The 27,841-nt window shown below is 42.9% G+C and overlaps 1 protein-coding gene across 8 annotated transcripts in view; it reads left to right on the plus strand.

Moving 5' to 3' along the window:
* Positions 1-27,841, plus strand: part of LOC131248570 (uncharacterized) — a 74,307-nt gene that overhangs the window by 22,297 nt on the left and 24,169 nt on the right. For all 8 annotated transcript variants that reach the window (XR_009172304.1, XR_009172297.1, XR_009172306.1 and 5 more), the window contains exons 4-5: positions 27,136-27,246; positions 27,718-27,780. Coding sequence is in view for 4 of the 8 variants with exons in the window: in XM_058248943.1 (XP_058104926.1) it covers positions 27,136-27,246; positions 27,718-27,780 (174 nt within the window). In the remaining 4 variants the exon portion in view is untranslated. The remainder of the gene's footprint in view (positions 1-27,135; positions 27,247-27,717; positions 27,781-27,841) is intronic.

Genomic DNA, 27,841 nt, shown 5'->3' on the forward strand with positions numbered 1-27,841 from the left:
TTTTTGAGCAGTTCTTTAAGGGGTAGGTACAATTGATCAAGAGCAATCACCAGGAAAAAAAAATCATGAAGTTTCGTTAAGGTTTGGGGGTAGTACGACATCCCTTTGTGAGAGATGGGCGTCGTAGTCTCTTATTTTGTGGGTTTTGTTGCTGGATTCTTCTTTCTTTTTCATGATCTATGTTCTAGGGCTGCAAATGTGATGCAGGATATGAAATTAAATATGACATGCGAGATTTCAAGCTTTACATCATACTAGTTTTAAACAATCACAAAATTCCACGTCCCACATACGATCAAACATTCAACAAGGGGAATCTATGGGGGTCCAAGCCTACACAAGTTTAGGGCTGGATCAAATAAAATTATAAACCAAACAATACCCAAAGGAATGTAAGATTCATCCAATCTTGCAAAGGATTGTTCCCCAATTCAAGAGATTCACCATGTTTCAATTTGGTAGAAAATCTAGGGTTTGCAAAAGTTGAAAATACTTGGAATTTGGGATTATCTAGGGTTAGGGTTGAAGATTTAAGGCGAGAGAGGAGAAAAAGAGAATAAATCCATAACCTGAGACGATTCACACATGCAGATAGCAATCTGACCTAGGAGTTCGTTCGTGAGTCCCTGTCCGCACGTGTGTGGGGCCCACGGAATCGGAAAATGACTCCTAGGGTTTGGTCGGCCAGGGGAGGCCCACTCTCACACCAATTTTTGTGTCGATCCGCTGCCCGGTGTGTGCGTGGTGCTTCGCTGAAGTTTTAGCCGCTCTGGTGAGCCAGAATCTGAAAATCTGCTGTGGAGGAAAACTTGGGCATAAAACAAAGGTGAAACTAATGATGGGAGGGCTGTGGAAGATGATGGAAGTGGAGAGTAGGAGGTGGGACGATTTGGGATGGTTGTGGCTTAGCCCTTCGAGGAAAGGGAGAGTTTATCACTCAATTAGCTTCTTCAACTCAGAGGGGTAGAGAAGAAGAAAAAACGCAAGATTTTATTCATAAACTTCAATAAAAAATACTTACATGGGGTTGCCTATTTATAAGAAAACCCTAAACCCCAAAAGCCGCGAGTGCGCATACTAATACTTAGAGATGAAGTAACAAAAATAATAACTAATCTATGCAATCAAAACCGTTCATGATGTTTCTAATAATGATAATAACCAAAACTCAAAATCCTAGAACATCTTGGGTAGTGGGCCACGATCATGAGATCCAATGGTGGAATCTACATGATGATCGGGTCCACTCCAATGCTCCATAGCATAACCCTCTAACTAAAAGGTCCTCCATATATGTTGTCGTTGATCCAGATCGATAGTGGGGCCTTCCTCTTCCTTGAGTACGTGCGTAGGGTGGGGGGTGTGCGCGTGCGCATGATGTCCCCATCAACTCTCGCCGGCTGCGAAGGTTTCGCCACTGGCGAAGCAAAACTCCTGATCCGCTCTAAGATGTTAGGATCAAGTCTCTGAAGCTTCTCCTCAGTGAGCCACGTACTGTCTGAAGCTGGGCGTGACTTCCACTTGACCAAGAACTTCTGAAATCCACCGTCCGATGTCGATACTATTTGATGGTCCAGAATATCCTCTATCTCCTCTCTAGGTGTGGGAAGGGTCGGTATGGGAGGTAGAGGCTGGGATGATGGGTCGAGAAGGGGCCATGGATCAAGGGAAAGGTCTGGGGAGTCAGGATGGTTAGGTGAAAGGCTGGATAATGTATTAGTGGGCTGCTTAAATGCAACTAGGTCCTCCACATTAAATGTGGAACTAATTCCCATGGAAGGTGGAAGATCTATCACATACGCTTTAAGACCGTTTCGTTTTATAATTTTGAATGGTCCAGCACTACGCGCGTGTAATTTATGAACGGCTCCCTAAGGGTACCGCTCTGGCCTGATGCGGATCATCATAGAATCCCCTACATTGAATTCCTTGAATCGCTTATGTTGGTCTGCAGAAATTTTGTAATGTTCATTACTAGTATTGATCTTTCGCCTGATTTCTTGATGCAATGAATGAATGTTGTGAGCAAATTACTCTGATAGCCTATGAGACAGGGACATAAGGACAAGATCAATGGGCTTCCTAGGTTTATAACCAGTAATGACTTCAAAAGGACTTAAACTTGTGGATCTATTGATAGAACTATTAAATGCAAACTCAGCGATAGGTAGTGCAGTGTCCCACGTCCTGGTGTGCTCCCCTACTAAAACACATGAGCAAATTTCCTAGGCTCCTATTGACCACCTAAGTCTGACCATCGGTCTGAGGGTGGTAGGTAGAAGAAAATTGGAGCCTAGTATTCATCATATGCCATAGTGTCTTCCAAAGATAACTCATGAATCGCATGTCACGGTCAGATACTATAGTTTTGGGTAACCCGTGAAGTTTGACAACCTCACTAAAGAACAACTTGACAACATGAGATGCGTCAGAAGTCTTCGAACAAGGAATGAAGTGAGCCATTTTAGAAAAACTGTCCACGACAACAAATATGGAATCGTGTTTCCGAATAGTCTTGGGGAGCCCAAGCACGAAGTCCATACTGATGTCCTGCCAAGGGGCAAATGGAACTGGCAAAGGTGTGTATAGCCCCATATTTTGTTTTTCCTGCTTTGCCAGTTGACAAGTACAACACTACCTTATAATTTTGGCTATGTCTCGCTTGAGGCTTGGCCAATAGAATCTATCCTCCATTAGGGTAATGGTCTTGTCTTGACCAAAATGACTCGTAACCCCTCCTGAATGTAACTCTCTGATAATAAAATTATGGAGGGAAGTGCGGGGTATGTACAAAGGGTCACTCCTAACCAAATATCTGTCCACTATCAAGTACTCACTGCTAGCTCCTGACGGACTCTCCAACAACGACGCGTACACAACTCTAAAATCTGGGCGCTCAGAATAATCCTCTCTGATACGCTTGAGCCCCGTGACTTCGACACTCATGGAATTGAGTAACGCGACTCGACGACTCAACGCGTCGGCAGGCTTATTCTCTACACCGGCGTTGTGCTTAAGCATAAAAGTGTACGCTTGAAGGAATTGGACTCACTTGGTGTGCCTAGGATTTAATTTCTTCCGAGTGTTCAGATATCTTAATGCCTCGTGATCTGAGAACAAGACGAATTCTTACGGCAGTAGATAATGACGCCAGTGACGCAACGACTGCACTACCACATAGAATTCTTTATCATAGGTGGAGTATTTTTGCGTCGCCTCATTTAGTTTCTCACTAAAAAAGGCGACATGGTGCTCTTCCTGACTAAGTACTCCTCCTATGCCGACTCCTGATGCGTCGCATGCGACTTTAAAAACTATTGAAAAATCCGGAAGTCGCGTGACTGGAGCTTCGGTCATCCTGACCTTTATCTCCTTGAAGGCCTTCAGGTTGCCTTCGTCCATTGAAGCTCTCCTTTTTTTATGCAATCCGTGATGGGAGCCATAATGGAACTGAAGCCTTGAATGAACCGTCTATAGAAGGTGGCTAAGCCGTGAAAGCTATGCACCTCGTGAATATTGCGGCGTTCAGGCTAATTGACAATAACTTTGACCTTCTCGGGATTCGCCGAGACACCTTCAGCTAACACAACAAAACCTAAGAAGATAACACTGCTAGACATAAACGCACACTACTTTAAGTTGACGTACAAATTCTCGGCTCTAAGGATCCCACAAACCTACCTCAAATGGTTGAGGTGTTTTTTTTTGAAAGGTAACAAATATATTAAAACAGAAACGAAAATACAAAAGAGGGTTAGAGGGGCTGCCAAGGAGGCAGCTCGGGCTAGACACCTAGAAAATTAAGATCATAGCACTTTAATACTTTCGACTGGGCCGCCCATTCTATAATGTGGCGTTTAGCCTTTGAGGCAACAACGGGGGGAAGGGAAGCAGAATCCTGAAAACATCTGCCGTTCCTCTCTTCCCAGACAGATCACCAAACAACGAGGATCACCATACGCCACAATCTAGTTCTACGCTTATCGATCCGAACTCCATGCCAAGCTTGGAGAAGAAGATCGACCGAATTCGGAAAACACCAACACACACTGAAGCGGGAGCAAAACTCAGCCCAAATGGGGAGAGTGAATGGGCAGTGGATCAGGAGGTGATTAATTGATTCCTCATTCCTCATACAGCACAAACATATGATTGTCAAGATCATCCCTCTTTTCCTCAAATTATCCATCGTCAGAATCTTTTTATTACCTGCCAACCATCCAAAGGCACTAATTTTTGGGGGGATCATGTACTTCCATATGAACGTGAAAAGGGGCAGATGCACATTGGACGACCTCTCCAACTCCCTATAGGACTTGACCGAGAACGCCTTTGATTTATCTAGGTTCCAGAGGAGGGCATCTTCAGCTGAGGGGAAAGGCACCGCTCTATAAATACAGGCTAGGAGATCAACGAACTCCTGGTATTCCCAATCTTGGAGATTTCGCCGACATTGCACTTGCCACACAACTTGACCATTGTCCACCGAATAACAGTCAGCAACTTGCGCCGCTTTATTCGGGGCCAGGCGGAAAATGCTTGGGGGCTTTGTCCAACCACCTGTCTTCCCAGAAATGGATTCTGTCACCTTTGCCAAACTCAAAACTGATTGCAGCTAGGACCTTTTCCTTCATGGATAGGATCCCTTTCCACAGGGCCGACATGCGATACTCAGAGGAGTCTTTAGACCACCAACCACACCCTGATTTTCCATACTTACACTCGACAACCTGATTCCATAGACTCCTGTCGTCCACCCCTAATCTCCAAAACCATTTCCTGAGCAAGGCCTGATTCATTAGCTTCAAATTCTTTACCCCTGCTCCACCGGATTGAAGCTGGAGACATACAGACCTCCAATTCATGAGATAGAATTTGGGTCTGTTCAACTTACTGTTTCAGAGAAAGTCCATACTTAACTTATCGATGGATTTGATTACCGAGCTAGGACAACAGTTAATGGACATGAAATAGAGGGGGAGATTGGATAGGGAAGCCTTGATCAGCGTGAGACGACCACCCAGAGAGAGGAACCGACATTGCCATTTGGCCAGATAAGAGCCTATCCTGTTGAGGACCTTGTCCCACGCTGCCTTGAGGGGCGCTCCTATGCACAGGGGCAGGCCGGCGAAGGAAGAAGGGAGGGAGGTCGTCGCACAGTGGAGGGATAAGGCCCAGCGTTCGGTTTCAGCTTTGTCCATGTTTACCCCAATCAGTTTGGATTTAGACAGATTTGTCGATTGGCCAGACGCTGTCTCAAAGCATCGAAGGGTCGTACATAGATTATCGACGTATTCCTGAGAGGCTTCGCAGAACACCAAGGTGTCGTCAGCAAACTAGATGTGGGATATAGGTGAGGGGAGACCTTTGATGCCGATTCCTTTTAGGATGCCAGCGTTTTGACCTTGATGGAGCATTCTTGACAGGGCCTCTCCGAAAAATAGGAACAGGAACGGGGACAGGGGGTCCCCTTGCCTCAACCCTCTAGAGGAACGAAAAAAACCTCTTGGCGAACCATTGAGAAGGATAGACAATCGAGTCGAACCTATGCACTCGCCAATCCACTGTCTCCATTTGGCTGGGAAGCCCATACGATTTAAGAGATACTGAAGGAACCCCTAGACGACATGATCATATGCTTTTTTGACGTCAAGCTTGCAGAGGAGAAGTTTTGATCCTGAGAGGTGGCTCGAGTGCAGACATTCATTAGCAATTAAGGTGCAATCAGTGATCTGTCTCCCAGTGATAAAAGCACACTGATTAGCAGAAATCAGCTTGCCTATCATCTTTTGCAGCCGGGCTGCCAGAAGCTTTGCCAGGATTTTGTATGGGTCCTCGAGAAGACAGATCGGTCTGAAGTCCTTGAAGGCTGCAACTCATGGGAATTTTGGGATGAGAGTGAGGAATGAGGCACCAGGACCAGCCGATAATCTGCCCCTGGCATGGAATTCAAGACAGAAAGCCATAACATCTTCCTTCAGAAGCTCCCAGAATGCCTGAAAGAAGATGATTGGGAAGCCATCCGACCTCGGAGCTTTATCTCCCCCTAGACTGAACACTACTGCTTTTACTTCATCCTCAGAAAAGGGAGACTCTAATAGAAGGGCCTCTTCTTTTGATATTGAGTCAAAATGGAGATTATCCTGCCGAGGCCTGTGCCATTCGTCTGACCGGAGAAGCGAACGGAAGTGATCAACTGCTACGGATGCTATCATGTCTTTGTCTTCTACGTGGACTCCCTCCATTATAATATTGCTAATCTTATTGGCTCTGGCAGGCATACTTGCCACACTGTGGAAGTATTTGGTATTCTTATCTCCCTCCCTTATCCATTTGGCCTATGATTTTTTGCTTCCATGCAATTTCATCTTCGAGAACTCTGGCAGACAGAGATTGGATCATTTGAATTTGCTTAGAGAGGATGTCCAGGGAGGAAGTCCGGTCTTCTATACCTGCATCAATGGCTAAGATCCCCGCCACAATCTGCTCGAGCTCGATATTCTGTTTGGACAGCTCCACTAACTTCCACTGATTTAATTTTTCTTTCAGCATTCTGAGCTTGGAGCATAGTTTGAAGCCTGCGAAACTTTCCACTTTGAAGCTGCCCCACCAATCAGCAACCCGGGAGTGAAAACCTTCGATGTTGAGCCAGGATAGGTCGAACCGGAAAGGCTTTGGGCCCTAGTTGGGCTCCTCAACGGACAGAAGGATGGGGCGGTGGTCTGAAGTCGTGCGAGGAAGCACTGATTGAGACGCGGGCAGGAACGCGTCGAGCCATTCTGGGGAAAGAAGGAACCTGTCTAATCTGGACATGCGTGGGGAGGCCCTCCCATTTGTCCAAGTGAAACGGGAGCCCAACAGTGGAAGATCAACAAGTTCTTGGTCGTCGATCCAGGCCTAGAACATTCTCATATTCGCGGAGAAATTATTTCCATGAGATTTTTCCTCTATAGACTTGATCATGTTGAAATCCCCAGCTAAGCAGGAAGGCCTTGAGAAACGCTTTCGAGTCGCACTGAGCTCTTCTAGGAAATCTTTTCTTTTTTGCTTCTATGTTGGGGCCGTAGACCGAAACAGTGAGATATTGACGGTCGGAAGGTACATCTTGGAGGATGACCGATACTGAGTAAGAGCCTACCCAACTATCTAATAAGGACCACTTGTCTGCATTTCAGGCCACAAGGACGCCTCCTGCACTGCCGATCGCCTCGAGCGCTACCCATTTCGCATTCCTGACCTTCCAGAGAGAACCCATGAGGAAGTCGGAGAACTAGCCAACTTTCGTTTCCTGCAAACAAAGGACGTCTGGGTTCTTGGTGTTGCAGGAGAACTTGATGAGCCTCCTCTTCTGCTTAGACCCGACTCCCCTCACATTCCAGGATAGAATCTTCATCTGGAAACCGATCTACCCCGTCTCCCCTGGAGAAATACCTCTAGGGTTGATTCTTGGATCATCGAGGAGGGCCATTCTCGACATTGGAATTCTCTATTACTTTATGATCTGACCAGCTGCTTGATGGGGGATTTCGAAACCGGGAGGGGACAACCCCGAGATTCGACGCACTGGAACAATGCAATGAAATCCTCGGGATTGTCACCGAAAGAGAGCCCGACCTTTCTGCCAATATGCCCGAGATCATCCCGGATCCATTTTTTCTTGTGAATGGAGTTGATCAACTTTGTTTGCACCCGCTCCTCTACCGACTCTGTTGCGGCGGTTTCCTCCTGATTCGAGGGGTGGCCCATGCACATCTGCAAAAGCTCTGCTTCGATGATCCCACCGTCAGAACCGTCCTGAAATAGGGAGATTAGAGCCATGTCAGACCAATCCTGGATAGAGAGGAGGGAGGACAGAGAAGAAGGGGGGGTAGGTGGGTTCTCGGAGGTCCATGATTGGAGATCCATAGCATCATAACCCAACTGAGGAGGCGGGAGGCTCAGAGCACGCGCTGGGATTCTCTGTTCTCGCTTCTTTCTGAAATGAGGAGAAGGGTGGGGTAGGGAATAGGGTGGAGAGAGGGAAGTGATAGCTTTGGAAACCAAAGCAAGGGTATGGGACCGCGTGGGAGGCTCGTAGATTGCATCAACCGGATCGACACATGTGTCCTCTGTTGAAATAACATCTGGCCCCTCCAAGCCTTCGACGGGTTCTTCGAAACCCGAACCGAACCTTCATGAGCCAAACCTATCTGGTCTGTAATTGCTATGTGGTTGCTGCGAAGAGTCATTAACTTTTTCATTAGGATGGATGGATTGAGGAAAGCGGGGTTGCTGACTTGGCCGCGTCTCTGTTAGACACGTCTGGTCGAGGCGTCCTCGACAGTCGCAAGGATCGAGAGAGGTAGGCGCGATTATGGGCAGCTTGACACGTGTCACTCTGGACGGCGGGAGACGATGGTGTCTCGCTCTCTTTAGGGCACGCCATCTCAATAGAATTTCGATTTTCGTGCGGGACGAGGGGCAATCGAATCTGCGGGGACGGCGACACGTGTCCCACTGGATGGCTGAAATCGAAGGGATGGCGCTCGTGCCTCGATAACCCCCTGGTCGAGGAGTCCTCGACTGACCCGGTTCTCGAGGGAAACAGGCAGGGGAGCGGCGGCCTCGACATGCGTCTCGCTAGGCGTCAGATTGCTGACAACGAGCCGATTTCGGATGGCTGACTGATGCTGCGTATTGGGCGCTGCTCCGCAGGAGCATGGAAATGAAACTCCTTCCACAAATTGAGGTGGGGACGACTCCTAAGCTGCGAGCGTAAGGTCCTTCATTCTCCAGTAGTCACCCCATCTGGGATAAGGCTCGCCATCTGGTTCCTATAGGACTGGGAAGGAAATCAGTTGACCGTCAACGGAGACGGTGATCTGGGGAGGATGTGGATCGCCTTTGCTTCTTCTCACCCACGCCCTAATCAACCCCCAACTCTGCGTCGATCTTCGTCTTGAGGTCTAACTCCAGGAGCGAGCCGAGTACGGATGAAGCGTCAATGAAGAATTCGTCGAACCACAGTTCGAGAGGGATTCCCCAAATTTGGACCCAGATATTCTCCTTGCTGAATATGGAAAAGTCTTCCCATTTCTGAACTTTGAGGACTGGTCCGTCCACATGCAATACGCCTGCAATGAGGAACAAGTCCGGAAGAAGCCCCGGATGCAGCTTGATCCACAGATCATTATACCCAATCGGTTTAATGGTGTATTTAGCAAGGTTTATACCGCGACATTCTAGAATCCATTGTCGGACATTAGTTAGCCCAAAAGGCATGACTAGCCACTCGTATAGCCCATCCTTCGTCTTGAAGGCCGTCTTTCACTCATCATCAGGGCGTACACGGATTTGGTGATAACCACTTTTGAGGTCAATTTTCGAGAAGATAGTAGTGTTGGCCATCATATCCAACATGTCATCAAGACACGGTATGGGAAACCAATACTTGACTGTGATTTTGTTGGTGGCCCTACTATCACCACAAATCTTCTCTGTGCCATCATTCTTAGGTGTAAGAAGGGCGGGCACGGCACACGGGCTCATACTCTCTCGAATGAAACCCTTTTCTAGGAGCTCATCAATTTGTCTTTTCACCTCTGTATGCTCCTTTGGGTTCATTCTGTAATGAGGGAGGTTTAGTAGAGTTGCCCCAGGGACTAAATCAATGGCATGCCCTATATCCCTCGTAGGGGGGAGCTCATCCAATAGATCCTCAGGAAAGGCATCATGGAACTCATCCACTACCTGAATGGCCTTAGTGGGTAATTCTACTCTAGCATTTGGTGCACTATCGAGTCTGACTCTTGCTCAAAGTCTTTGACATTTAGAATATGGAGAGACATAGACTTGGACTTTGATTCCTTCAATTCTTTTGAGTTGCTCACACCACTCTTTGTGGTGGACTCTTTTCCAGTTGTGTCCTTAGGTGGAAGTGGATTTAGCTTGACTTTCTTGCCCTCAAACTAGAATGTACACACATTCGAATGGCCAAATATGGTAACATCTCTGTCATGGAGCCAAGGCCTACCCAGAATAATATGACCAACATTCATGGGAACATCACACCAAAGTGTCTTTATATGATCCAAATTGAATAGGAACAAGACAACGGTGTGAGACTGGAATGGAAGTTTCATCAACCCAAGACACTCTATAGGGTTGAGGATGGGCTTCAAGCTTCATGCCCAAATGGCTCACAGTGCTAGTTGATGCCACGTTGGTATAACTACCACTATCCACGATCATCTTGCAGCTCTTATCACCACATTTTATATAAGTATAGAAGATCGTGTTCCGGCGCCAATCGTCGGTATTCTTGGCTTGTGCAAAGGTGCAACGCACAACTACAAGGGTCGTAGACTCTTGTGCTCCCTCTTCCTCATCACTAGGGGTTTCTGTTGGCTCATATTCTTCCTCCTTACTGTCACTTTCTGGGGGCACTACTTCTACTTGCCCATCAATAAGGAACACCTTGGTGCCCTCTTTCGTGCCACACTGGTGGGTAAAGTGACCAAACTCCTGACATCTAAAACACCTAGTCGTATCACTTTTGCGTGAGTTAGACCCGACAACTCCTTTACCCTTATCATCCTTGGGCCTAGACTGAAAATTATTGGAAGACTTGTATTAATATCCAGTGCTGGGCTTAGCCCTAGAAGGGTTGGCCTTGCGCCAGAATCACGAAATTCAAACCGCCTTTCCACAGATGCTTTGAGGTATTGCTCGACCTCCAACACTACTTGATACATCTGTTCAAGAGTGTCTATGTCCTTGGCGAGCAACTCTCTCCTAATGTCAGAACGGAGGCCCGTCTTAAATCGAGCAAGAGTGAGTACGGGATCCTCTTCAACCTCACATCGGGACAAGTACTCTTCGAACTTCTCAATGTATTCAGCCACACTCATGGAACCTTGTCGAAGAGACTGTCATTCCTCAACCAACCTCAAGTGATAAGAGAAAGGGGCTCCCTCCATCTTTCTTTCTTTTGCTCCACAGTAGCCCAAAACCTCTTTGCTTGGCCCACAAGCTTCATATTGGCAAATCATACTCGATGAGCATCCGACATGTCATACCACTCAAAATAGTGGTCCATATTTGCTAACCAATCTTGAAAAGCTTTAGGGTCTAAGTGGCCATCAAACATAGGGGCCTCAACTCTAACTCCCTTGAAGAGTTGCGCATCTGGGTCATAATGATCATGATACCCCTTGGGGTGTGGGTGCACGGGTGCGCGCACATGACCCATTCCTTGGCCACCCTCATTCCTTTGTCTATCCTTCTGACCACCTGCTTGAGATTGGGCATCTTCCCCAATGGTGGGGTTTGCTTGGGTGGAGGTCTCTAGTTGGATAACGCACACATTAAGTTGTTCAAAGAGTTGGTCAATATGTTGTTCCAAATGCTTACCCAAAGACTCAAACTGCTGAGTTATGTTGTTTATTGACTTTTGCATTTGCTCCATGTTTAATGTAGGGTGCAAACCAAAACCACGACCAGTACGTGTGGGCATACAACCACTCACTCAACTCAAAGACCCTCTAATACAACTATATGCGTCTAAATGGGACTAAATGATCCTATAGGACTCTATATGAGGGAAACTACACAACGCTACTAAAATTCCAACAATATAACTACCTAAATAATTTGTTAATAGAAAATTCAGCCATGGGACGTGTGGCGCGCGCAGAGGGAGGACGCGAGGGACGCGTGGAGATTGGGGAGATCGTTGTGACTGCTTTCTCGCAAAGCAAGGTGTTCTGTGAGGGACACGTGGAGGGTGTAAAGGGCTATTTACGCCTTGACCAAGGACAGGTGGCAGATGCCCAGGCTAGTACTCTTTCGCCTTTGATGTCAAGCGGGTTCACTTTGGATCTGGACCCGACCCTAGACAACTCCCTATTTGCTGTCCAACCTCCATTGCTTCTCCTGTTAGCCATTACCTCCTCCTGTTAGCCATTACCTCCTCTAGCTGTCACACACCCATGCCTCCTTACAATCCAAGTCTATTTTCTGGCTCTGATGATCTTTCGGATACTCGAGTTCCGTCTAACTGCAGTATGTCTGAGATTCAATCTCGGACGTCTTCGCCCCTTTCTCCATCTGCTTCCTCCCTCCCGTCTGTTGACGCGTTGGACATGGGTTCGATCACTCTCTTTCAAGATAATATGTCTACTGAGTTTCTTATGGCGGAACCGCTGCAGACAGGGTATCCCAAATCGGTTACGTTTCGGCCGTAACGGCCGATACGTAACGGTAACGGTGGGACCCGTTACGCGATACGGGGTCGAAACGGCCGTTATGGAATTCTGTGACCGTAACGGCCGTTACGGGGACGTTACGGGCCATAACGGCCGTTACAGACCCGTAACGGCTGTTACGGGCCCTGGAAAAAAAAAAAAAAAAAAACCTTACCTTTTTTTTCCTTTCTTTTCTTCTTCTTCTTCTCTTTCTTCTTCTTCTTCTTCTTCTTCTCGAGCAGCTGCGGCTGCTTCCTTTCTTCTTCTTCTTCTTCCTCTCTCTCTCACTCTCTCTCTGTCTCTCACTCTCTCTCTGTCTCTCTCCCAATCTCTTCTTTCCCGTTTCCCTCTTTTTTTCTTTTCTTTCTTTCCCTCTTTTTTTCTTTTCGTTTCCCTCTCTCTCTGTCTTTTTTTTATTTGCCGCAGCTGACTGCGGTACGTGTCACGCAAAGACGAGCGCTGACACTCCTCGAGCTCCGAGTTGTACGAACGGTTCAAAGGAGATCAAAGTTATATGGGCTCCACGGTGATGTATTTATTACATCTACACCGTTCACCTATTTTCAGAGATCATTTTAGAGCACCAGCCAAAAAATGAATTATATCCAGAGATCATCTGGACCACACCAAAAATAGCAGCAGGGATAATGATTTTCACGGTTAAATAATTTAGGGCGCACGTAACGTTTATTTTCCATCCAATCATATCAGACCCAAGTGGGCCTCACCATAATGTATATATTTTATCCATATCGTCCATCCATTTTGCAACGTCATTTTAAGTCAGGATTCAAAAAATTAGTAATATCCAAATCTCAGGTGGACCACACCATAGGAAATAGTGGTTATAGAATGCTCACCATTAAAAATTTCCTAAAGTCCACTGTAATGTTTATTTTCAATCTAACCTGTTAATTGGGTCACATTGACGTGGATGAAAGGAAAACACCCATGTCAGCTTGATCTAAAACTTTTCTAACCCTCAATAAATTTTTAATGGTGAACGTTTAATTATTATTATTTCTTATGGTGCAATCCACCCAAGCTTTGGATGTGCCTCATTTTTGGGCTCATGCCCTAAAATTATTTGGCAAAATGGATGAATGGTGTAGATATAACACATTCATCACGGGTGAGGCCCAAAAAACTTTGACACGTGTGCTGCACTTTACATCCGAGTCCCTCCTAATTCAAACCTTAAAAAATTGTACACGAGACATATATTAACTTGAAATTTGACAATTAAATTATGGACTGCAATTGCTAACTCACAATGCCAAAATCAAATTATTTGAATAGTTTTAATTGTTAATTTGTGAACTTTTATTTTTTAAAATAGGGCCTTTTGATTTTTATTTTTATTTTATGATTCACTATCCAATAAATGTCCACCAATTTATAAGTGGGATAATGACAATAAATGGCATGAATTTGAGGCTGATTTGGAGAATAAATTGGTCCTCCAAGTCAGCCCCAAATTGGCAACGCCATCTACCTGAATTTAATTTTATTTTTTTTAAAGAACTATTGGGAGAAATGATATCAAGATGTTAAGTATATAAATTACATATTTAAAAAATTAAATATATGAATTTTGTAGTCAAATTCAAGTTACCTGGTTAAAAAATTAATCAGACAGTCTGATACAACTTCTCACCAAAGAGTGGACCGTTACACCACCATAAACATGTTCCAATTTATAAATGAATGCATATTTGGAATGCTTAGAATATTCTGGATTTAATCCATATTTTTTCATATTTTTTTGGCAAAAAAAAAAAATTTGCGCCGTTACGGGCCGTTACGGCCCCGTATCGCCGTTACGCCCCCGTATCCGTATCGGTTTCGGAGGGCACCGTTACGCCAACCGATACCGATACGGGACACCTTGGCTGCAGATGATAGCTGATCCTCAAATTGAACCATCGACATCGAAAACGAACATATCTGATCTGTTGGCCAAGATCCAGAAGAAACGGTGGATACGAGAGGCTATTGGAAAGGTGGGGAGGTCCCTTAGTTTTGTCTTTCAGGGATAGGCTGGAAGATTACATCGCCTTATTTCAATGCATTGAAAATAGAAGTAGACCCATGGAGAAGAGAACAACTCCAGCTAAACACTTGGTCAAGATTTCAAGCTCCCGCGAATTGCAATGGCTTGAAGCCAACGTAGGGTTTATCTCAGCTTCCGTTTCCAAATCAAGGAGACAGGGTAATTGGGGAAGTGTAGTGATCCAATGAAGATAATCTCTTGGAACATAAGGGGGGTAGGCTCCAAGCATAAAAGGAGTCTCATTAAGGCGACCATCAGTAGGAAAAATCCTGACGTCCTGTGTCTCCAGGAGACTAAGGTTTCCCATTTCAAAGATAATCTCTTGGCAACGTTGTGGAAGGCAAATGATGCGAAGTGGCTAACTGTAGATGCGGTGGGGAGTTTGGGTGGTATTCTCGTCGCTTGGAAATCTTCTAAATGGGACCTCATCTCTTCTTCTACGGTCACCTTTTTGTTGACAGTTACTCTTCAAGATAAGTCTTCCTCTGTTCAATGTCTTGTGTCTATTATTTATGGGCCTAATAGTCATTCCCTCGGGGCAGATTTCTGGGATGAGCTTTTGTAGGTTAGACAGTCCTCTGGACCGTCGTGCACGGTTGGTGATTTCAATGTTATGCGCTTTCCGGAGGATCATTCCAGAAGCAGAAGGCCCTCCGCTGCCATGGTTCACTTCTCCGACTGGATTCAACAAGCGCAGCTTATCGACTTGCCGATCCTGGGTTCGAGATTCACCTGGACTAACGGTCGAGCATCTCCTATTCAATCCCGTCTGGATAGAGTCCTCGTCTCTCTTGAATGGCTCGAGACATTCTCAACTGTCAAGCAAATTGCCATGCCGCGCACCACTTCTGATCATTGCCCGATTCTTTTAAGTGTTGAAGACGACAATTGGGGTCCGAAACCTTTCAGGTTCAATTCCTCTTGGCTCCACTCAGAGGGTCTCAGACAGAAGATCATAGACTGGTGGTCGTCTTTCCAGGTAAAGGGCTTTGCTGGCCCTAAGTTGCTTTGCAAACTCAAAATTCTCAAGGAGAAGCTGAAGGAATGGCGTAGGGAGGAAGTTCAGAAGAGAGAGGCAGATATCGAAGCTCTCTTGTTTGAGCTTCAGAGGATTGATTTTGAGTCCAAAGAAGCTCTGATGTCGAAAGAGGTCTTGGTCAGGTGCATCTCCATCATTTAGGACCTTTCTAATAAAGCTCTAGAAGAAGCGTCCTGGAGGATTAAATCCAGAGTCAAATGGATTGCAGAAGGGGATAAAAACACTAAGTTCTTTCATCAAATGGCCAATATGCATTCTCGGGCTAAGGCAATTCTCAGTATTTTCGATAAAGGCAACAGAATCGAGGATAGAAAGGAGATAGAAGATCTCACCATTTCTCATTTTAAAGAGCTTCTGTCGTCCGATAACTGGGTCAGACCGACATTAGACAATATTTCGTTTAATAGGCTGCAGGCAGCTGATGCTGATCTATTGGAATCCCAATTTACTGAAGAAGAGGTTAAGGCTGCCATGGATGCTTTGGGAGGGGACAAGTCTCCAGGTCCAGATGGATTCCCGATCAGTTTTTATCACACTTTCTCGGAATTCGTGCGTCATGACGTTCTTCAGTTTGTCCACGAATTCTACACAAGAGGAAGATTGTCGAAAGGGCTTGGAGCCATCGTTATCTCTCTTATCCCTAAGGTGGCGAGTGCTTTCTCATTTGCCGAATTCAGGCCGATTAGTCTGATAGGGAGTCCTTACAAAATTCTTGCGAAAGTCTTATCTGTTTGGTTGTCGAAAGTCATTGGGAGCCTCATATCCAGCAATTAGAATGCCTTCATCAGAGGCAAACAGATCATGGATGGTGCTCTTATTGCCAATGAAGTTCTGCACACCTACCATAAGTCCAGGTATAAAGGTGTCTTCTGTAAGCTAGATGTTGCCAAGGCCTATGACCATGTGGACTGGGATTTCCTGTCGTATATGCTATCTCGGATGCGCTTTGGGGCCAAGTGGAGAAGATGGATTGCTGCTTGCATTGGATCGGCCCACTTCTTCATTATTCTAAATGGTTCGCCTAGAGGTTTTTTCAGAAGCTCGAGAGGATTGCGGCAGGGGGACCCTCTCTCCCCTTTCCTATTTCTTATTGTGGGAGAGGCGCTGTCCCAAATGTTGAAGAAAGGTCAGAAGCAAGGTATCCTTCGTGGTATTGCAATGCCGGGACTGACAGACCCCCCAACTCATATACAGTTCGCAGATAATACTCTTATATTCTCTGAAGCTTCGGACAAGAAAATCGAGCACCTCCTCATTGCTCTACGCTGTTTCGAAGCGGTTTCGGGTCAAGGATCAATCTGAACAAATCGAATTACTTGGAGTTAATGTCCCGCAAAAGTCTCTCCAGAAGTTTGCTTTCATGCTTGGTTGCCGTATTGAGTCCTTCCCAACATATTTTGTTGGTCTGCCCCTATCAGTGGGATCCCCGCCGAAGAGCATGTGGGATAGGGTCACCAGTAAATTTCAAAAGTATCTGGCATCCTGGAAATGCCGGTATCTGTCTTTGGGTGGTCGGTTGACTTTGATCAAAGCAGCCCTCTCTAGTCTTCCCCTCTATTTCATGTCGTTGTTCAGATGCTCGGGGTCGGTTCTTAAGAGTATGGAGAAAATTCGAAGAGAGTTCCTGTGGTTTGGCAAGGAAAATCAGAGGAAGATTCATCTACTTGAATGGAAACAAGTGTGCAAAGTTTTCAATGAGGGAGGTGCGAATGTCAAGATTTTGAAGTTAATGAATTAGGCATTGTTGGGGAAATGGGCTTGGCGATTTGCGTCGGATAAAGATGCCCTATGGATTTCGATAGTTAAAGGTAAGTATGGTGCATCTCATGGGAATTGGTGGCCTAAAGAATCTTCGTATTACAAGGCTTCCCACATCTGGAAAGGAATTCTTAAAGCCAAAAACCCTGTTATTGCTAATAGTAGGTATGTGTTGGGCAATGGTTCAGCTACTTGATTCTGGGAAGATCTATGGGTTGGGGAAAAGCCTCTTAAATTCTTATTCCCGCAAATCTATTGGCTCTCTCCTGACAGAGAGATTCTTATTAATAGATGTGGCTATTTCACTTCCGTCCACTTTGTTTGGGACAAAATGCATCAGAAATCTCAATGACAGCAAGGCTGACGAATACACGGCTCTTCATGATTGCATCTCTAAATCAAAGGTCATCTCCTCTTAGCCCGATAGTATTGAGTGGCAGCTGGAAAAGTCCGCGGTCTTCTCAGTCAGGTCCCTCTATGCTGCTATCTACCCTGCGGACCGTTCTCACCGTGATGCGACTCCTTTCATTTGGAACTATCAAGCTCCTCCTAAGATCAGATGTTTCGGGTGGCTAGTGGCTCATAATAGAATTCTTACTATTGATAATCTGACCAAGAGAGGCATGCAAATTGTCAACATTTGCCTGTGTTGTATGTGTCAGGCGGAATCCGTTAACCATTTGCTGGTACACTGCTCCTTTATCTCGTCCATTTTCACTGATTTCTGCAAGCTATTTTCAGTTTCCTGGTGCGTTCCGGAGTCGGCCACGAAGATGTTGATTGCGTGGAATGGGCTCAAGCTTGGAAAAATCAAATCGACAATCTGGCGCATGGCCATTCTTGCCATTTGGTGGGCTGTTTGGGAAGAAAGAAACGAAAGATGTTTCAATGATAGATCGTCTTCTGCGAAGGGGGTGGGGGCTAGGGCTAAAAAGATGGTATTAGAATGGGCTGTTAATGTAAAGGATTTGAATAGTGTTGATCTTAGTTTTTTAGGTGGTTAGGAGCCTTCTGCTATCTCAGCAGTTCTGCTTCTCTAGTTTCTCTTTTGCTTTTCTCTTTTGTTTTTGTTCCCCTCTTTTAATGCATTTTCAGTTCATTGCCTCTAAAAAATAAAAATAAAAATTTAGCCATGAAATTTGGGGATTTTCTGACAACAGAAAATTCAGCAGCCCATATTGTGAATGATGGGTCCTAAACAGCCCTATATGATGAGACTTGATGCAAAATAGACATAAATAAACTAAACCCTAAACATGCAATGCATTCCCCTTAAAAAAAAAAAAAACCCTAAGCTCTGATACCAAATTTGATGCAGGACATGAAATTAAATATGACATGCAAGATTTCAAGCTTTAGATCATACTAATTTTAAACAATCACAAAATTTCACGTCCCACATACGATCAAACATTCAACAAGGGGAATCTACGGGGGTCCAAGCCTACACAAGTTTAGGGTTGGATCGAATAAAATTATAAACCAAACAATACCCAAAGGAGTGTAAGATTCATCCAATCTTGCAAAGGATTGTTCTCCAATTCAAGAGATTCACCATGCTTCAATTCGGGGGACCTCCACCAACGATCGATTCTTAGGGGCTGTTTGGTTTGATGTAATTACATGTATTTTCATGTAATTTATTTCAAATTAGCATTAAATGCATACATAAAACAATACCACATGCATTTGAAAGTGAAGAGCAGTTGCCTGGATTAGATTTTATGATAATTCGAAGCCAAAGCCTGGTGGGCCCCACCATGATATATCTGTTATATCCACTTCATCCATTCATTAGTACAGATGATTTTAGGGCATGGGCCCAAAAATGAGGCAAATTCAAAGATCAAGTGGACCACACTGCGTAAAATACCAGAGATTGAACACAAACCATTTAAAGGTTCTTCTCATAGTGTGGTCTACTTGAGCTTTGAATCTGTCTCATTTTTAGAGGCGTACCCTAGAATGATCTAGCCAAATGATTGGATGGCATGAATAAAACATATACATTATGGTGGGACCCACAGAGCCCATATCGTTTTTTGTAGCTAAAAGTTGTTGCTGTCAATGTCATGCAGCATCCCTTCCATCACAAATTCCTGTAGTGTGTAATTAAATGCTTAAAAAGTGTAAAATAGGTTGCAAGTCCCCTAAAATACATCCAAACAAACATGCCCTTAAACTGACGACGCGCATAGTTTTGCGTAATTGCACGATTTGTTTCCTATTTTGGGTGTAACACTATATCTATGGGTGTAATTGCGAGATTAGGGTAAGAATAAGGAGGACTAAATCGATTCTTGGGTTTGGAAGGGACAAAACAAAGGTTTTCGCATCTGTAAGTGATTCCATCTCTTGTACTTTCATTTTCATAGTGGATTTGCTTGTCGCTTTATGCCGTGGTTTTTTCCCGCAGAGGTTTTCCACGTAAAATCATGTGTTCCTGTGCGTGCTTTGTTTGCGTTTGTTTCTCGTTGCGTGATTTGAATTCGGGGTTTGCTTCCGCGGTTCCCCAATATTAATTAAGTTCCTTTTTATCTTAGATGGAGTAGGTCATTTGTTTATTTTCCATAAGAGATTCTATTCGAGTAGCATGGGAATCTTAAAGTTAAATGTATTTGTGAAATTATTTTGTTTGATTATATGAGTTAGATGTTATGTTTTGACAATTGTGTCCTCTTTTTGAAATAGGCTACTATTTTATTTATTTCTAGAACATGCTTAAAATTCTTCTTTTTCTCTTAGTTTGATTGTTTCCTTGGGTGGATGAAAAGATTCAGCTTGCTTATTATTATTTGTGAGAATCTAAGTATTGGTTAGTTTTTCAAAAGCATCGATGTCCAATTGCAGGAGTTCTGAGCTTAAGTTATAAGTTTCATACCAATCGAAGCACAATATATTTCTTAAAGCAGATTACTCTCATTAGTGTGGCTATGGGCTGCAACGGCGCATTCTTTGTTTTGCTAATATAGTGTCTTTCAAGTATGATGACTAGTTTGGAAAAAAAAATTGAAAGCCTTTCTATGGCAAGTAGCAGAGGAAACACACAAATTCCACTTAATGACTTGGAAGGTCTATTGACCAATCTTAGGGTGCCATTTGTCAGAAATCTTTGAAAGGTGATTGAAGTGCTATTGGCAAATAGGTATGGCAGTTGGAGAAGAATCTAGGAAATTGCCTTATGGAGAAGAGTGATAGTGGCAGAATATGAAATTCATGATAATGATAGATGCACTCCAAGGTCGTTGAGATATAGAAGCTTCAAAATTTGGTGAGTAGTCTTGTCTTTTTTGAAAGTTGTCCTTCAATGAGTTGCTTGCGATGTTGAAAATGGTTTGTTAATCAGATTAAGATAGATGGTGTGGTGAACTGGTGATTTTCTGTTCTGTGACACCTTTGGAAGGCTCTATAACCTAGGATCACACAAATAGGCTAGAATCATCGTATGCTTAGAGAGGTTAGGCAACAGTGTTCGTCTAGGCTCTAGTTTTCAGATAGAATTCAGATGAGGAAGAGGAGGAAGGGTATCAAAATCTAATGGTGTTGCTTAATTATGTGGTCATCAATCATCAAATTGGGGATAAGAGAATGTGGTTGTTGGACCCATTTGTGAAGTGTTCGTAAAGTCTCTTTATTGGGATATTTATATAATATCGTTATCGCCGATAATATCGCCGATAACCGGAAATGCAGAAAAAAAGGGGGAAACATGGAGAAAATCGTGGAATTTTTCAATGAAACTTTAGGACATGCCTAAACACATATATTTACATATTTAGGAATAAAAAATTTACAAAAAGAATATATTAAATTAAAAGTTTTCATTTAATGGGGGCCAAAAAGCATGCGCTGACCCAATCAGCAAAATATCATTTTTGGAGCTTTCTATTTTTTGCCCAAAAATAGAAGTTGAGTAGAAATTTAAAGAAATTATCCCCATTCAACTGAACTAGGGCCTGCCTGGATGTTATTTTCTGATACAATGATTTCTTTCTAGCAAAAGTGTCACAATTGTACAAAATTGGTTACGTGCCAAAGGTGGACCACACCATGATGATCAACTGGAATGAAAATCAGATCAATCCACTCTTTTGGCTGGCACACATGTACACTAAGTATTCCATCGGCTGCCCATTGATTTTGAAGTTGTGGCCCACTCAAAAATCGGTTCATCTTGATCATCATGGTGTGTCCCACCATTTTCATGGATCTAATATACTATCAAAGACATGTTTACAGTAAAAAAAAGAGGCGAGATGTTCATTGGATGGCCCCAAAAAGTTTCATGGGCCCCAAAAAGTTTTAAATGGTCAATGTTCATTCAACACTATTTCCTGTAATGTGGTCCACTTAAGATTGGGATATACCTCATTTTTGGTCTCATACCGTAAAATTATCTATAAAAATAGATGAACGGCATGGATGAAACATATACATCATGGTGGTACCCACAGTGCAATGGCTGGTGGCAGGGGAATAGCCAATCCGTTTCCGATCCGCGTGGACGCGGCTTAGATACTGACAGGTTGAGTAGCGGTCGGCTACTGAGGTGACGTCACCATGTTCTGTAGGCCTCACTACGATGTATGTGTTGTATCCACACCGTCCATCCATTTTGAGATATCATTTTAGGCCATGAGCGAAAGGATGAGGTAGATAAAAATCTGCACTGGACCCCACCACAGAAAACAGTTCAAGAGTGATTCCTACAATTGAAACTATCCTAAGGCTGGACATAACGTTATTTGAAATCCAACCCATTCAAAAGTTTAAAATGACACGAAAGAAGGGAAAACACGAATATTAGCTTGATCCAAAACTTACGTGGCCCTCCAAATATTTTTCAACGGTAGACATTCAATTCAACTATTTCTTATGGTGTGGTCCATTTGAACATTGGATATGCCTCAAATTTTTTTATATAAAGGCCTGAAATTATCTTTTAACGTGTATGGACGGAGTGGATAAAATAAATAAATCATGGTGGGCCTTACATGCGGTGGCCGGGCTGCCTTTATACACGCGCGGATTGTTTTCTGCGTAATGGGTTGATATATGCTCACTGCGTTCGTACGTAACTGGTGCGAACTTTTTGGTGGGCCATCATACATGATGGGAGTATAAAATCTGAACGGTCCACGTGATGCAGAACCCCATGAAACCTGTAAGGCCTAACTTTTACTTTGATCCAAAACTTTGGTGGGCCATGAAAAAAGAAAAAATGTTTCATCTATTGATTTGCATTTCTCTTTTCTATAGCCTACCAGAGTTTTAGATCGTTATGAAATTTGCCCCTACGAGGTTTCAGGTGATTCCGCATCACATGGACCGTCCGGATTATACTCCCATGACACGTGTACAAAGGTGCGCATGTGCGTAGGTGCGCATGCCTCGTTAGGCTGGTAAGAAAAGAAAAGAAAAAACAAACCCGATATCTATTACGGGTTTTTCTTTACGAAAAGAAAAAAAAAAAACCCCAAAATTTCGTGGAAGAGATATCTTCGCCGAAGAAATGAGATATTTGAAAGAGGGTTGATGCAAAAAGGGGATTTCCAAACCTGAAAATCCGAACGGAATGGCACCGGGTGCTGTTGATCGATGCGTTCTTCCGAGCTCCAACTTCCGATCTGATCAACAAGTAGGCGATCTTCTCGATTCCGATATTTTTTCCGAAAGAGGGGTTTTCTTATTTCCGATATTTTTTTCGATTTTTTCAAAGAGGAGTTTTCTCACGGATTTATGGGTTGTTGGCCACAGTTTTCCCGTGATAGGGATCGTGGTTGGTAGCTACAGTGCGAAAATCTCGATATTATCGGCGATAATCCAGGATTTTCGCCAATATCTCCGATTTTTCACCGATATCTGCGATATTTCGCCGATAATCCAAAGAGAAACGAAATAAGGGGGTTTCGGTATCGCAAGACTAGCGATACCGATATTATCGGCGATATTTCGATAATATCGCCGACAACTTGAACACTGGTTGTTGGACCCATTTGTGAAGTTTTTGTAAAGTCTCTTTATTAGGATATTTTGGGTCAATGGGACGATCTCTGACTGCTTGGGATTTGAAAGGTGAAGGTTCCTCTTGGGGTTATCACATTTGGCTGGCTTGTTGGTTGGGAGTAGTGTTCGAATTATCTCCGATATTATCGAAATATCTTCGATATTATCTTTATCTTCGGCTCAGTGATACCGATAACACTGGTAGCAAGACCGATAACGCTGGTGGTATCAGAAATTTTAGGTATTAGCAATGTATCGCTAAGTATCGCCAACGTATTAATTCGCTAATGTAATCGCCAATATTTTCAACTATGTAAATTCTACGTGTCGCTTGTATTGCCAATGCATCAATATCACCAATGTATCGCCAATATTTTCGACTATGTAAATTCTAGGTAATGCTTGTATCATAAGTGTATTGACGATATTTAAATAATATTGCCAATGTATTGATATCATCAAAAATTTGTTTATTAGGAAAATTTTTATTTCATTTTTTTAAATTTTTTTTTTTATGGGCACATGGTTGTATGTAGTGTTCAATTTGTCATTGATAATATCTCGATAGTATTGATATCGCAACATGCCCGATATTGAGACCACAATCTTTCGTTTTCTTTCCAATTGTTGGTGATTTCTTGGTGAAATATCACGTGTTGTTGGTATTTTGCAATATCGATGGATGTTTGAATGGAAGGTTGGATGGTTAAATACGCCGGATGGGATGGTTGGACTGATTTCTTACAATAACACATGCTTTTAAGTCCCCATTAAATGGAAACTTGTTATATATGCATTCATTTTGCACTTTTGTTATTTCTAAATATGCAAATATATACATTTTAACATCTCCTGAAGTTTCGCTGAAAATTCCACCAATTTCCCCATGTTTTGCTGCATTTCCGGTTATCAACGATATTATCGGCGATATCGATATTGTTTCCGTATCCCTAGCCAGCGAAACTTGTAGTGATACCGATACTTCGAACACTGGTTGGGAGAGAGTTCTCATAATCGACAATCTTCAGCAGAGGAATATGATTCTGATCAATGGATGTTTGTTAGTTTGAAGAGTGCTGAAAATGGCAGCTACTTCTTTATTCAGTGCCCATTTGAATTCGGTTTGTTGGGTTGGCGCTTCAGTCTGTATAGTGTCGTGTAGTCAATGCTGGGATATATGGATCAGCTTCTAATAGCTTGGGCAGGCCATAGGGGGAAGTTGTTAGGGAGAATCAGTTTCCTCACCATTCTTTGGGACATTTGGAGGGGAGTGGTGCAACTGAATGTTTATAATAAAAGTGAATTGCTTATCCAAGTCATCGATAGAGTTAATTGCCTAGTTAGTACTTGGGCGTTGGCCTTGGATGAGTTTCCGAATATGGGAAATGAGGGGTTATTGGTGCTTGGCAGGGTTTTATTTGTAATGTTTTAAGCTTGTAGCTGCTCTCTGGGGCTTTTCTTTCTAATGTAGTTCTCCTTATAGTTTTTTTTTTTTAATTTTTTTTAATTTTATTTATTTATTTAAATTTTATAAAAAGCTCCTATTAAGCATAGAGAGCATAGAAATCAATAGACTTGGCCTGGCTTAGACATTCTTTTCTAAATAACATAGGATGGGCTATGTTTTATGCAGTGTTTTAAATAGCTACGCTTTGTAACGTGTAGCTTACACTACATATCCTGCTTAGCCTCATTGCTACGTAGCTAATGAAAATAACTTAAGTCGCGTGTAGCCTATGGCTACATGATAATTTGCATATGCTACATGCTATACTATGCTACATTGTACGTAGAGCACATGGCAAGTTATTTTTCACTACAATATTAATATCACTTAATGTTTTCAATGATTTGTTACATTTTTTCTATTTTCAATATTAAAAAATCTTTCAGTGCTTCTGGTAAAATAGTATTAGCAACAATATTAAAAATCAGTTCGTTATTATTTCTTTAACTAATCATTGCACTTTCCTATTACTTTAGGTTGTGTTTGAGTGCTCAAAATATCATGAAATTTTGTTAAAAATTCATTATTAATTAGTTTGATTTGGTGCAGGATATCATGAAATTGGTACAACCAAGCGCAACTTTGATTAAAAATCTAGCAGTATGTAGCTCATGCCACACGCTATGTAGCTTTTTTTTTTTTTTTTGGTTAAAAGTATGATTTCATTTCAAATCAAGCAGCCAATGTACATTCGGGCTAACCAGGAGCACAAAAAATAAACACCTGGGTGCCTATCATGACTAACAACAAGGAAAAAGAAAATTCAAGAGAAAACTTGGGAAACAAAAGCCTAGTGCTCCCTGATCGACCCCAGACCCACCTTGTCTAGTAAGAGAAGACCCCTAACATCAGGTGGGAGAGCAGAAAACTGAGCAAACCAGGCGGCTGTTTGATTACCACTTCCCAAACGGGCCATGGCATCCGCTGGAGCGTTACCCTCCCTTAAGATATGAGCGAAATGCACCTGTCCCAAACGTTTTAATCTATCAATCTTGTGGATCCAGTAGGTCCATTTCCAGCCTGGATGCACAAATTCGTTAAAACATTGATGGCCAGCTGGGAGTCTGATTCAACAATCACTTTTGAGAGACCTGAGATAAGACAATGGGAGAGCCCATTGTGGGAATCTTATGCTACACGCTATGTAGCTTATCTGCTTATGCCTCAAGCTTCAGAAGGGTGACTACTATGCTAAATGCTATTCACAATTTCAAACACTGGTTTGGTGTTTGTAGCCATTCTTTTAAATTGTTATTACACATCCATATCCATAGCACACATGGCATACATATATGTCATTCTAGACTGTCCAAGTATTTGGACCATTTTGGATGGAGCATTTTCTCTGAATGAATGGTCTTTAACTGCCAATTAGTAGCCGATAAATGGGTGGGTAAAAATAAGTTGGTCAATGAATCTAATTCAACGGGAAAATTCAGATGACTAAGATTGTTTATCTTTGTGATTTTTTGGCTATGCTTCATCCCCAACAGTGTCAGCAATTTGTACATTCTCGATTGCCGTACTGGCATGTCACATGTACAGTGGATGAGTCGCCAATATTTTGCAAATCTTGCTGAATGCAGACAATAGTCGGGTCCAATAGAATGTTTTTGTCTGCATATTTCTTATGTCCCATCACTTGGACACTGCTGTATACTCGAATATCCTTTACTGGACATCGCAATGCTGCTCTTTGCTAGAAGCGGAATGGATTTTGCTACGGAAGTGAACTGAAAAGCTAGTATAACTTGTAATGACATCCATCGTGACTCTTCATGGTTTTGCTTCAGTGCAATAGAAAAAAGAAAGGGTGTAAATGGTCCCTGTGGATTCCTTTATCCTACCGATCACCCCAAAGGCGATTGTTATCATGGTCTGTTTCAAATGCAAGTCTCTCTCTAGAGTTAAGTTTTTCAATAGTATTCAGCTTTCTCTTTTTCTTCCATCCCAAAAGTAAATTAGTTATGCAAGCTTCATATACGTGTGAACTTGCAATGGTGCATATGATTGTTATGTTTACTTAACCTCTATTTTCTGAAAGGGCACTTCATGGTGTTCCTGTTAAGTACTAAGAGAAATTAACCAATTTATTAGCCATGCTAGAAACACATGTTGGTGATGTTTATGATATTTTATGGAAATATAACTGCTTAGATGAAGTCAAGGTTTTTTTTTTTTTTGAAATCAAAATTCCTGTAATTGTTCTGTTTGTTTTCATATATCTCTTTCTTTTTGGTGGTTACAATTTGATCATCCATCACGTTTTTCATTTATTTCATACTAGCATCCATTCTTGGGAGCAGTCAAAAGCAAAACCATGTTTTCGATCCTGAAGAAAGTTTGACTGGTTTTGTTGATGCATGCTCAGTGGGCTTACCTTTGTGGAAACAAAGGAACCTGCACCAGTTAGTGGGTTATCACCTTCGTTTCACGAGGTATCCCATGGTTTTCACCAATGAAGGAGATGGTCTCTTGTCTGTACAGACTCTGCCCCTTATCCAAAATTGGCAATTATGACAGTGCTCATAGGCTCTATCCTTATCAGGTTGTCCGCTGTTTTGAGGATAATGACATTGTTCATGTGAATGGGAAAATCGACCCAAAATCAGATATTGATGTCATCAACTTAGAGCTGGTTTTCTCTGACCTAGATCAGGTATGCAAGTTAGAACTTGTTTTATGCAATTAAGGTAACTTTCATTCGAGTAATGTTTTTGGGGGGTGTTCATGTTGATGAATTAAACATGTTTTCAATTCCAACATGTTCTGACAAGTGGGGCTCCTATTGGCATGTTACTTGTTTTGTGGCGAAAGAATCCAGAAAACTCAATGGTTTTCCTTCTGGCCGGGAGACAAGGAAAAACCTTGGAAGTGTGGTGTTCCTGCAAAATGACCAGGATACTGATGACATGGAGCTGGGGGTCCCACATCTTCAGATCCTTCCAAAATCCAAAAGGATTTGAAGGAAAATAATTCCTTTTAGAGAAACACCCCCTGAGAATATCTTCACACTATTTGAAAGTCCCACATACTGATAATCCTTATCAACACAAACTTCGTTAATCAAAACATGCTAGGAATGAGGTGAACTAATGGGACTGAATTGTGTCTTTTACAAGAAATGCAGATTGAGAAACGAATGGAGAAACTCAAGAAGAGCAAAGGGAAAGATTCACCATCAAAACTGAAGGTAATATATGTCAGCATAGCTCTAAAACTCATCGAGTCAATTCGAAACCTGGCCATGATTT

Source organism: Magnolia sinica, chromosome 1, assembly GCF_029962835.1.
Source record: "Magnolia sinica isolate HGM2019 chromosome 1, MsV1, whole genome shotgun sequence".
NCBI lineage: Eukaryota > Viridiplantae > Streptophyta > Magnoliopsida > Magnoliales > Magnoliaceae > Magnolia > Magnolia sinica.